The sequence below is a fragment of the Vigna angularis genome, chromosome 2 (genome assembly GCF_016808095.1).
Source record: "Vigna angularis cultivar LongXiaoDou No.4 chromosome 2, ASM1680809v1, whole genome shotgun sequence".
NCBI lineage: Eukaryota > Viridiplantae > Streptophyta > Magnoliopsida > Fabales > Fabaceae > Vigna > Vigna angularis.
Window position 1 is genome coordinate 39208880 of NC_068971.1, and position 13199 is coordinate 39222078.

At 32.6% G+C, this 13199-nt stretch overlaps 1 protein-coding gene across 1 annotated transcript; it reads left to right on the forward strand.

Moving 5' to 3' along the window:
• Positions 1-3690: 3690 nt before the first annotated feature.
• Positions 3691-12871, forward strand: LOC108329481 (1-acyl-sn-glycerol-3-phosphate acyltransferase 2). The gene is made up of 11 exons (XM_017563700.2): positions 3691-4025; positions 4626-4748; positions 6319-6358; positions 6521-6594; positions 6878-6937; positions 8724-8801; positions 9002-9160; positions 10316-10441; positions 11838-11930; positions 12165-12251; positions 12402-12871. The coding sequence occupies exons 1-11, from the start codon at positions 3945-3947 to the stop codon at positions 12642-12644; spliced, it is 1164 nt and encodes a 387-aa protein (XP_017419189.1). The 5' UTR covers positions 3691-3944; the 3' UTR covers positions 12645-12871.
• The last annotated feature ends 328 nt before the right edge of the window (positions 12872-13199 follow it).

Here is a 13199-nt window from a genome sequence, read left to right on the forward strand (position 1 = left end):
ACACAAAATTCAAGTGTATGATCCAAAATAGAGATAACACAAGATGAAATCATTCAAATAATGCAATAGTATATGAAAATAGCCTAAACTATGGTATGAATGATAATGCAACTAAAATTCAACTAAAATAGAATCATGCAAACATAATGATAAATGTTTTTAAATGGAAATATATGATCTCATCTCAAGTCTAATTCAAACAATGATATCCAAAAAGCACACATTTCAAAATGTTTTTGGAACAATGATTAACTTGTTGGGTCCCTGAGTGCAATTGATTAATTGATGCAAGACACAAGACATTAAGATAAATAATTTTTGTAACTTTACTTTTTCTTCATAAAATATTTTCTCATAGGTTTCTCCCTTGTGTTGAATATACACATAGGGTTTTCTATTTATAATAGAAGAAATATGGACTAAGCCCAAAATACAAATAAAAAATAATAACAAACAAACTAAAGATTAAAAATAAAGATATATATAAATAATATATCTAAAACTCCCCTTCAAGTTGGTGCATACAAATCGTATGTACCAAACTTGTTACTAATATAATTCTTAAAGACTTAGTGAAAATATCTACTTCTGCATTCGAGTGTCACCAAATTGCTAATGATTTCCAAGATAACATAAAAGACAAAATACCAACCCAAAAGACTCCCATTGAGCAACAAATCTGGGAGGTTGCTCTATGTAAATCTCTTCTTGCAAATTACTGTTGAGGAATGCATTGTTGAAATCTAGTGGATAAATAGGTCATTGTTGGAGAGCCAACACAACTAAAAATAAACTTACAAAAACCATCTTTTCTATGGGAGAAAAAACATATATGGACGGACGGGTCAAACGCAATGGCGACAAAATGGAAGCCACAAGAGATGACAATGGAAGAAGCCATGGATGAACAAGAGAGAGGAATCATAAAAATCCAAGATTCTCCAATCAAGGCACCTGAAAAGGGAAAAGAGCAATCTCAATGTTTTGAATAACTGCTTGAGAAGAGACGGAACATGCGACAATGCACGATGAACCTGAAAGAGGAAAATGAGAACCTCGACACTCTGAATTGCTACTAGACATGCCACCATGCATGACGAAAAATGGAGCAAACCCACCACTTCAAAAGGAGTTAAGAATGCGTATGAGCTCTGATAAAGGAGTCATTGATGGCATGGTGGTCGTTTGGCCAAGATGATCAAAATCATGTGATCGTTGGTCGAAACTAGAACTCTAGTAATGGCTGTAGTAGATGACGACGTTAGACGATGACATTGTTAACAACAGTAGATGGTGCCATTGCTGACAACAGTGGGTGTAGTAGCAGAGGCGACAATTTTTTTTTCCTCAAAAGAACCTTAGGCTCTAGATATTGAATATAGTAAAAACTATATATGTAATTAATCTTCCTTGTGTTGAATATACACATAAAATTTTCTATTTATAATAGAAAAAAATATGTGTTAAGCCCAAAATATAAATAATAATAAACTAACTAAAGATAAAAAATAAAGATAATATAAAAATAATATATCTAATATTTTGCATTTGCTAGACTTGTCTCAAAGACTGTATCTATCTTTAGTAACATATAATCAATTTACTAAAAGAAAATTCTAACTTTTTTTATTTTTTATTTAATTAATAGATAATTCTCCCATAACATAATGCTTTTCACTTTTTATACTTGGTCTCAAATAAGTGTCTCTTTTTCAAATAACATAATACACAAATTAATGAACATTAGAAACAAATGTTTAAAAAATGAGAATTATTAACCTAATCAAAGAAAACAAATGGTAGCATAAATAATTATGATGAAATAACAGGTAAGGGAAAATGTATAAGATGTCTAGATAATTCAAAAAATAATGGATGTTATTGGTGTAATTATAGAGATGAGTAATGAAATTTCAAAAGTAATTTAATATTTATAATTTTACTTTCTATTTTTATTTAGAACCAATTTGTTTAACTTTATTTTCTTTGACCTAATGTGAAATGTCATTATACCACAATTTTAGTGTCAATCTTTATGAAACAGTCTTTTCACTATGGTAGAACTTTGGAATTGCCATGACCATGCAACATATTTAGCATAATCAAAATTAACAAAGAAGTCGTGTAGGATTGCAACTACTTTAATACAATGGTAAAAGGTCATGCCATCATGAAAGAAGGGACAACATGGCTTTCGATAGGGGCGACGAGATAAAAATGAAGTATATACAATGTCTAGTTGAAACATTTATAATGTAACAAGTTGAAGAAGACTTGGCTACATAAATCTTGTTAATCTATTTAATTTTCTTCAACATAATACTGAACATTTTTAACAAAATTTTCCTATACTTTTGAACTTAATAATGTCAGAGTTAGATATAATAAAAAAAAATACTATAGTGACATTTTTCAAGCGTTATTTTACTAAAATAATTGTTTTACATAGGTTAATTTATTTTCCAATTAACCACATCCCTCTTACTCTGATGGAAGGATATCATTTATTTAAAATTATTTATTATTTATTATTTTCTTTTTGGTCCTTAGGGCATTGCAATGTGGGTATGATATTCATGGTGAAAACTTTAAAATATATATAAAATCTTCGAAATTTGTCGACAATACTTTTTTTAAGATACTGGATATTTAAATAAAATTCAGAATTAGAAAAATAGGAAATTATTTTCTGTTTTAAAAGTACCTGTTTTAATAACAGGTAAAAAAAAAATTATTACAATTATAAATATTTGTTAAAGAAAAATGACTAAGAATCTTAAAAAAATTTGTGATAGAAGTAAGAAGTTTGGACTAGCAAATAACATCAGTTTTATTGTTTGTAGAGGTAACTTCATGTGAAAGAAAGATGATACAAAGTCTATGGAAGTTCCATCCTTCATCTTTGCATAAATAGAAGGGTGGTTGGAAGTTGGCATTTACTTCAAATGCTTCACTCACTCACCAAAATTATTTTAGAAACAAATTAGTTGGCCAACCAAATTAAATACTTTGAATTCGGTCATCCAATAACATTACTACAACCTATAAGTGACAATGGGTAGTTACATATAATTACAAAATTCACATTGCATCATATTATTTTTATCTTTTATTTCTTTATATACTGATAATTATTTTTTATCACTCGTAATTCATAAATTTGGAGTCAAATTAAAATTTGTCCTCCTTCAAAATTTATAAATTTTTATTATAATCTTTGAATGAATATAACTAAACATTGTTAAACTTATATATATATATTAAATGATGTTAAGAAATTCTTTTTAACTTTAATTAAATTTCACAAAATCTGTAAAGTGATGTTTTCTTTATATATTATAAATTTGTTTTAATGTTAGTGTAAAATTTTCAATATAAGCTTAATAAACAATACATTTTATTAAAATTGATTTCAATTTATGACTTAGATATCTTTTCAGAAATAGACTTTAAATTTATCTTAACCTATTAAATCTATTTAAATTGTATTAAGATTTAAGATAAGAATAAATGTAAACGAATTAAAGCTTATAAACTCAAAACTTATTTAACTTTTTTTTAATAATCATGCACGTCCAATCTAACTTTTTAATTAGATATTATAATTATAATTATATAATTTGAAAGTGTAAAAAAAAATATTTTTTTTATTGTAAAAAGAGAAGGAAGGTTTTTATGAGGAAAAAGAATAAGAAAGGAAAAGCAACGGTGACGAGGAAGATGCAGTACAGAGGTGAAGGAGTTAATTAAATCGGTGGTGGCAAGTGGGAACGGAAACTTACCTTACTCTTCTCTCGCACATCCAAAGAGGGAAAAAGGGAACCACCACGTTCCATTCCATTCACCACCCTTTCTCTCTTCTCACTTCCCAAATCAAATCTGAATCGCCAAATCCAACACATTCACAAATCATTTTCATCACTCTCTCTTGAGTTCTGCTGTGCATGGCTATTGCTGCAGCAGCTGTCGTCGTGCCATTGGGTCTCCTCTTCTTCGCTTCCGGCCTCCTTGTTAATCTCATTCAGGTTTCTCTTTTCCCCTTTTCACGTCATATATCTCTTCTCTTCTCATCTCTCCTCTTTCTTTCTCGAATGTGTCGAAAGTTGTTCATTTCTGCACATTATCATGCAAATGGGAGGTTTCACCAATATCTCCGGACTCTTTCTTATCTCATACACGACTTTTCTACTGATGGAGTGGAAGAAGTATTTCGCACTCTTTTGGAAAAGTTCCTTATAGGTTGAAGTCATAAACTGTAGTGGGTTCTATGTTTGGAGTCCCACACTGAGAAAATTAGCTACTTCATAGTTAGGAGTTTGGAGGCTGTTCCATCTAATGAACTAGTCTTATGGGTTGAATTCTCCTCTTCTTGAGTCCTTACATTCCACTTCTCATTCTCATTTAACAAGGTTATAATTTTTGGTAAAGTTTGATCGGGTAACCCTATTCTTGTTACTCTGTTCATCATTATTGAAAATCAACAGTTCGAAATAAATTTTGTATATTTTTTGGTTTCTTGCCACAAATGAAATTGTAAAGGAAATGAAAAAGAAAAAGAGAAGTACTAAGAAATATGTTGAGTTGCTTCGATGAATCTGTTTGATCTCTTGATTAATTTGTCTCAGGCGATATGCTATGTTGTATTAAGGCCGGTGTCAAAGAATTTGTACCGACGGATCAACCGGGTTGTAGCGGAATTGTTGTGGCTGGAGCTTGTATGGCTTATTGACTGGTGGGCAGGAGTTAAGGTGTTAATCTAGATCTATGTTTTCTATATTTTTCTTTGGTCCTGTTTGGATAAATTTATCAATAAACACTTAGAGGAAAAGAAAAGAAGATAAAATAAATTAAGCTTCCCCATAAGTTAAAACATCGTAACTTTAAAAAATGATTTTAATTTTTCTGGTTAATTTTTAACTTCTGGTAGAAGATTTACGCAAACAGGTATTTTTGGACACTATTTTTTAATGGCCAAACATTAGTTGCTAATATATTAGTTTTTATTGGTGGGTACTAAAACCCACACCTATCTGTCCCTCCCTTTCACTTCAACCACTTTTGGGACTATTTTTGTCTTCAAATTTAGTTAGTCATCCACCACTGTAATTTGTTTTGCTTGCTCTATGTGGTATTTTAGAAGAAACGGAAGTACTAAAAGCTAACCAAATTTCAAAATTAGGGCTATTTTGTTGATGCTTTTCTTCTACATTTCAATCAAAGTTTTATATTCACGAACAAAATAATGAAGACCTCAAAAATAGCTGTTTTAGTGTGTTTTCATAAACCTAAAAATACTATCTTCTGAAGAAAAAGGTTCTAAGTAAAGCTTATCTCATAGTTACATTTTTTAGCTTAAACAAAAAAAATGTCTGACTTGAATAGACTACCAACTCAATCAAGCTAGTCTAGCAGTTGTTTATTTTATACTAGCAAATTAATAGAGCAAAGGGAACAACCACTTTCCATTAATTCTTTGACCTGCAATAGGCAGAGCTAGAAATTTTGGAGATAGTTGCCTTTTTTTTTTCTCAGGTTTTTCTTGGGCTTCGAATGAGATGTTTATTTTATTTAATCATTAGTGGTTGTATGCACTGCAAGTGTATTTAGATATTTAGATTTTTTGGATATAAAAGCTGAGGGAAGATCCAACGGTTACATGATACTGCATAGCTCTATAATCCATATGATTGGTGAATATTAGAAGGATTTGTTATCTCCCTCCCTTTTTTACTTGATTAAACTTTCCCCCTTTTCTACCAGTCCAGCTGGATGGAAAAGACTATGAAGGAGTTTAAGATTCAGAGAGTGGGAGAATATTGCTAATTAGAAGATATGATTTAATTTAACTTGTAATTTTCATTCTTCTCTATTTTTAATTAAACTTTTTATTCAAAATAAAAGTCTCTGTGTTTGTTATTCATAGCCAGAACTTTTTCTTGTGAAATAAAGCCTTTGCTTGCTTATAGATTTCTTGATTTTAAATAATTTTTTGTGGAAGGGGATATTGCCTTTCTATATTTTTGTATCACCAGATCAGTTGGAAAGATTAACCCCTTTTGATTATTCTTGTAAGAGCTACTTTTGAAATCAGTTCCTTTCAAAAGAATGCTAATGAGTTAGGTGGTTGGTTGATTGCTACTGTACCACATGAATCTCTCTCTCCATCAGTTGTGCTGTTTTAATATTTCCGAAAGTCTGATGTTATCAAATAAATAAAATTGGTTATTTGAAAATAATAATTCATGAACTGTAATTTAATAGTTTACTCGGTTGCATTTCATGTAATTTATTCTCACATTTGAAACTTTCTGGCTCTAGGTCCAAATATTCACAGATCATGAAACCTTTCGTTTAATGGGTAAGTCTTTTGTCAGCCTATGCATTTAGCTTGACACTCTTACTCTCATTTTTTCTTAAAGTGTGGTGCATGTATTCTTATCTTCTAGAAAGGAAAAAGGGGGATCTTCTCGGGTTAACATTTGCTTACATGGGATAATTTGATTCTGTTTTGTACAATCAGGTAAAGAGCATGCGCTTGTGATAAGCAATCACAGAAGTGACATTGATTGGCTTGTTGGATGGGTTTCAGCTCAGGTGAAAGCCGTCTATGGTTTGATATCTTTCACATCTTCAATGAAAGCAAATTAAAACTAATTCACACTAGTGTATTAATACAAGTAATTTATTTAATTAATAATCTTGGATTGTATGATATTGTGCGATACTAAGACAAAGGGACGCATTTTAGGGTTACTAGTGCATGTGTTATTATGTAATAAAATATGATAATCTTTGATTTGCTATCTTAAAATTTTCGTGACATATTTATTTGTTTTTTGCTTCAACTGCTGATTGGTTATTCAATATCATTCAACAGCGTTCAGGTTGCCTTGGCAGCACTCTAGCTGTGATGAAGAAATCTTCAAAGTTTCTGCCGGTATATACTTGTCACTTTTACTTTCAAAAAAATTTATTTAGTCATTATGAAGAAATCACCTAATGTGAACTCTGCATTTAGAGGATCTTAATTTTTGGAAACAGTAACATCCAATTCTCTTTTACATGGCCACTTTCTCTCGTGTTTTCGTAAAACCAATTGTAACCTTTCTAGTATACATTAAACCTTGTTAAAAACTAGGTAACAATTACCTTCTTGGAAGCACAAAATCTCATATTTTTTAGTCTCCCTCTTGGGAATAATTTTGGCTTATATTATTCTTGTAAATAGAATAAAATCTTGTATATATGTTGTTATTAGAATATATTGATTTTTTTCCTACTTCCTCTATTTCCCTTTTCATGGTAAGTTTTCCTATTTCCTATTATAGCATTAGCCTATAAAATGGGATTAGAGCTTGTGTTTCGAACACACGAAATATGTTCAGTTCTTTTCTTTCTAGTTGGTACTAGAGCTCTTGATCTTGAGGACTCTGTTTTTGCTGCCTCTGCTCAGTCATTGGGGCCACTTTTTGTTCTTGCTGCTCATTGGGTTGGTGAATACACCAGGAGGAGTACCTCCTAATTACCGGCTCATCTCCAATGAATCATGGCCATCCAATGCCACATGTGCTGTCCCAACCTATGGTGAATGTGAGTTACATGCCATCCTTCGACGGTGTTGACCTGCCAACATCACCACAAAAAGGGGGTTGCTGACAAGACAACCCTTCTTCCAAGTTTAGGGTTTAGCTTGCTTGAATACTATTCACGTATTAGATACCATGCATATCCAATATGACAATAAGGTTATTCTAAAATAATAGGATACTTGCAAGATACATATTTAAAAATGTGTCAAATTCATAAAATGTAATGAATCTATATCTACAATTGTGCACATTCAGATTGAAATCACAATTTTAGACATTTTTTCCGAAATTAAAATTTTTATATCATTGTCATCATAAACCACTTTTTGTTATGAGTATAGGTATAACATTGTCAATGTCATTACTTTTTAACAATAATTCGCAGAGAACCATTTCCCTCTTTGTTCTATGAAGAAACAATGTTTATATGTACTTTTCTTATAGCTGTATTGGATATAAATGCATCAAAAACTTGGACATTTTACTAACATGTATTGGTGAAGTATCCGGAAGTATGGTTGATACGTGAAACAAATAAAAGTATTGGTGCTTTGTAGGTTTGGATACTTCATTGATACATATTGGTGAAGCACCTTAGAATATCGGTATGGAATATGCTTTGTATCCTCATTTTGTTTGGCATGTCTGCAATTCTTTGATGAAGAGCACCTTGCCGCCCTGTTCTTGTCATGACTGAAGAGAAGATATTGTCTTTCTAGTCCCTAGGTTCCAATGATATTTTAAACTTGTTGGGTTTTGTGATAGGCCCTCAAAAATGGGGAGGCCCAGCTGAATAGGCGGAAAATGTGGAAAGTGTATGTGAGCAGGAATAGGAAATTTGTTTGGAATGATGAGGAAAACAAGGGAAGGATGATGTGAGAGAACTCGGTTATTTGAGGGAAATAGGTTATATTGGAAAAATACCTTTCTCTGCATGAGGAGCTGAACTCTGTGGAAGTGAAAGTTTCCCTACTGCATTTTACTTCTGTATCATCAATAATACATATTATTCATCACTTTGCTGTTATATTGTGTGAATTACCTTTTGGTTTGCATTACTTTGTATCAACTTGATGTCCATAATTATCTCCAGTGGGCTTAGTTCATTAGTACCTTTAAGTTGTATTTATGCAGGTCATTGGCTGGTCAATGTGGTTTTCTGAGTATCTTTTTCTGGAGAGAAGTTGGGCCAAAGATGAAAGCACATTAAAGGTATGATATGCTAAAATTTAATTAGTTTATATTTTTATGCTTACAAGATAAGGGATACATGCTTGTGTTGTCAAACTGATGTGTTCTTATTTCTTACTTATGCATCTATACATTCAATGGCTATAGATTTTCTCTCTCTGCTTTAGCTGTTTGATTTCTTTTGGGAATCTCATTTGAATATTTTGTTATCATATCTGCAGTTAGGCATCCAACGACTGAGTGATTATCCTCTTCCCTTTTGGTTGGCTCTCTTTGTAGAAGGAACACGCTTTACACAGGCCAAACTATTAGCTGCTCAGGAATACGCAACTTCCACTGGATTGCCTGTTCCTAGAAATGTTTTAATTCCAAGAACTAAGGTGAATTTTTATATTTTTTGCCTTCTTCCTTCTGTTGCCTTTCCTTTCATGGATTGGAAGCTACACTGTGTTAGCGGCAATTACAGACTTACAAATCTTAGCAGTATTGCTGATGAAGTTATATTACACTTCCACTGCTCGTTATCATGTGGATATCACTCTAGCTGGTATGGGTCGTAAAAAGGTTCATTCGAATTGGAGAAATCACTTGCTAGGTTCATGTGGGCATTGTTAATTTGTTTTGAAGACTATACGGAAATTGACCTAAAGATGTAGCAAAAGATAGGATATTTAAATTCTATAGATTTTTCACCAGTAAGAATAGTAAATATGAGTTCTATTTAGTTTTTTAAATTTAATTATTAGTTGCTTGCTGTGTCTTTTTCATCTCATGTAGATTATGCCTTAACAAAATTGGACGAAGGGCCCTCTATGATTCTGTACATGATAGGGTTATGATTCCATTGGGTCAAGGTTAGATATTTTTGGGTGGCCCCTTAGGTAGGTGCTTTGAACAGTACCTTTGGGAATATGGACTTCGATTTAGAGGTGCATCAGGGAAAACCCAGGAAAGAAACTGTTTGGATTTTCTTTTGTGGAAAACAGGTTAGAATGGTATAGAAATCAAAGAAAACAAGAAAAGTGACCAAGGAATTTCGTCTAGGGTGTGTTTCCTTCACACTAACAAGAGCCATGCAATTCAGCTATGTTATAATCTATCAAAAGAAAATGTTAAGAGGGAAAAAGAATGAAGCCAATAGGCATTATGGAATCTGTATGCCAATTACCGAGCGGTGGATATTATTTAAGTCATACGCTCATAAATACAAGGGTTTACAATTACCCTATTTACTGTGATTAGATAATAATGTACAACATAAAATCATACCATAACTACCACAACAAAAACCGTTACAACTGGGGCTTGAGACATTTTACAATTTAGGTCCATACAGAATAGGAATCTCTCTATATACAAGGATAATATATTGTCACCCGAAGATGTGCCGATATTAAATTCTGATTTTAAAAGGCCCACATTATCACATTTGTTAGCTCTCCCATTTATGAACTCAACAAGAATTAGGAAAGTAATTCTATTTTTGCACCGTAACATTTATTGTTTAATATTTACGGTTGTTGTGTTTCTTTCAGGGTTTTGTTTCTGCAGTAAGTCATATGCGCTCATTTGTTCCTGCTATTTATGATGTAACAGTAGCTGTCCCAAAGAATTCCCCCGCTCCTACAATGCTAAGGCTCTTCAAAGGGAAACCTTCAGTGGTAAGGCAATCAAAATGAAGATTTATAAATATCTCCATCTTAAGTCTTTCTCTGCCTATATTATGTTATTGTCATTGAGTATCATAATAGAAAGCAGGGAGAATAATGATATTTTTTCCTCATTAATTCAGCTGAAACATATTATAAAATATATAGACGGATAGGAGAGAGGAAAATAAGTGAAAAACTTTCCCCAAGCTTATAGCAACTCCTCAAATAACAAAAGAACGTAATGATTAAACAAACTTATCCCGATCCTAGTCTGCTGTCATCCCACATTGACATATGGCAAAAAGTAGAGTTTATGAGAGGTTGAGCAATCCTCATGACCTCACCTCATGAGTTATTTTTAGTGTTAAGTTAGTGCTAACCCAAATTCAAGATGGTATTAAGGCATATAGAAAATTTGATATTGGGTTGGGCCTTCCTCAACTGCCAAAAAATCAACGTTGTCCCATGACTTTCCCAGTGCCACAAAAAAGCCTGTCCTACAATGTCCACATATCAGACACAATTGTTATTCCCCCGTCAATAAATAGCACATTTATGATTTTATTGACTTTCCCTTTCTCTAAACTCAGTAGTCCCTATGCTCGCGGTAAGTTTACTGTGCTGCACTGATATCTGATGTGGATGTAATTGCTGATATTAACTTGTGGGATCAAAAATTGGAATTTCAGATAAGATAAAATGAATGATTTCCTTGCTGACTGCGTGCCTTTAATGTGCTTAATAGTTAATATTTAGTACAAGTTTATTTGGTTGATTTTGACAGTTGGATAGTGGTCTTAATACCTTGATATTTCTGTAACTACTTGGGAAAATGGAGGCATGAAAAGCACATCAAGATAACGAGTGTGGGGTTCAGGGAAAGTAGGAGGATGTTAGTAGACCTCTGTTTTAAAAGGGTCTAAATTAAGTTAGAATTAGAGGGGGAGGTTAGAAGGGGATTGGGTCCCAATTCGACAGTAGCTAGTATTTGGTAAAAAAGGAAGATTGGGAGTTTATTAAAGTGACTTAAGATTTGAGACGGAAATTGGAAGGAAGAGAACGAGGTCTTTTGAATTCCTGAAAGTTAATGATACAAGGAGAATTGTATCATTCTAAATTACTGGTTTTCTATCAAACTGCTACCCAATTAGAGTGGTTTATGCTATAATATTTGTTTTTCTATTCTGTTCTGCTGCAATTCTATCAGAAGAATTTGGAACAGGATTGTTGTTTATTTATCTCTATGTTAAGCCACGGTATTTTTAGGGATTTTGAAGGTTGGCTTTTGGAATATTTGAGGTTGCTATTTTGTTGATGTTGAAGAGATTGGACGCTTCTATTACGTTTACCTTTTGCTTTAATTTGGTTGATTTCATGAACAGGATCTGTAATATTCATTCCGCAGGTGCATGTTCACATCAAGCGGCATTTAATGAAGGAAATGCCAGAAACAGATGAGGCCGTTGCTCAATGGTGTCGAGATATATTTGTGGCCAAGGTGCTTGTTGGAAGAACCTTTTTACTTTTTTCTATTATTTTTTTTTTCCACTCTGGGTCCACATATTGGTAGCGTGCTATAATTGTTTTGTACTTTGTAGAACTATGATTAATGGTTAATTTTGAAAAATTGTACACAATGTACTACTTGCACTGTTGATTTTCTCTATATATTATTGGGCCCTGTTAAAAAATCACTGATTTTTATTTTCCTTTTTACCCATTGGAAAACTAGGATGCTCTATTAGACAAACATATGGCCGAGGATACGTTTAGTGACAAAGAGCTGCAGGATGCTGGTCGACCAATAAAGTCTCTTCTGGTAAGATACTTTCTCAAGACGTCTAATATTCTTATTTATAAGATATTCTTTTCTTTTGTATCCCGTTTGCCAGTGGATGTTTTCCGTTATTTTTGGTCAATCCAATAGAGATGTTTTCCTAAAGAACCATGAATTACAATTTGGGAGCAGGTAGTGATATCTTGGGCCTGTCTAATTGTTGCGGGGTTTCTAAAGTTCTTACAACGGTCTTCGCTACTATCTTCATGGAAGGGTGTTGCATTCTCAGCTTTTGGTTTGGCAGTGGTTACTGCACTTATGCAAATTTTGATTCAATTCTCGCAGTCAGAGCGTTCAAACCCAACTAAGATCGCCCCTGTTCAGTCAAAAAACAAGGGGGAACAACTAGAGGCTAGGAATGACAAGCAACAGTAGATTATTCTCTTGTTACCCCGACCCAAGTTTTCCATACAGAGACAGGGACAGGGACTTCATATACGATCATGTTTTGACGAGCTTAAAGTAGCATTGTATGATGAGTTACTCACGTAATACTCATTATTTTGATTTCAAAATGTGACTACGCTATGTTTCTATTCTATACATGTAGTGTATGCTTAACTATCCATTGTTTTTTAATTTATCAGGATAACCTTTTGGCCTTGTAAAACTCTACAACCTCTTATTTAGTCTTTTTCTATTTATGAACTTGCAACAACATTACCGTTCTGGAGGTTTATTACCGGCTGATCCGTGTAGTATGTAGAGTTATTGACATAACTTGGGTCCTTAACTTCAGAGTTAAGAGTTAAGGCCAGAGGTGGAAATGTGGTATCACCATTTCTGTTGTACGAGTTCAGTAAATTGCACCTTAAGATTAAGGAATGGATAATAATAATAATAATAATAATAATAATAATAATAATAATAATAATAATTTGTTAATTGAAAAAATATGCAGCATCTTCAAAATAGAGAAAATATATAGTA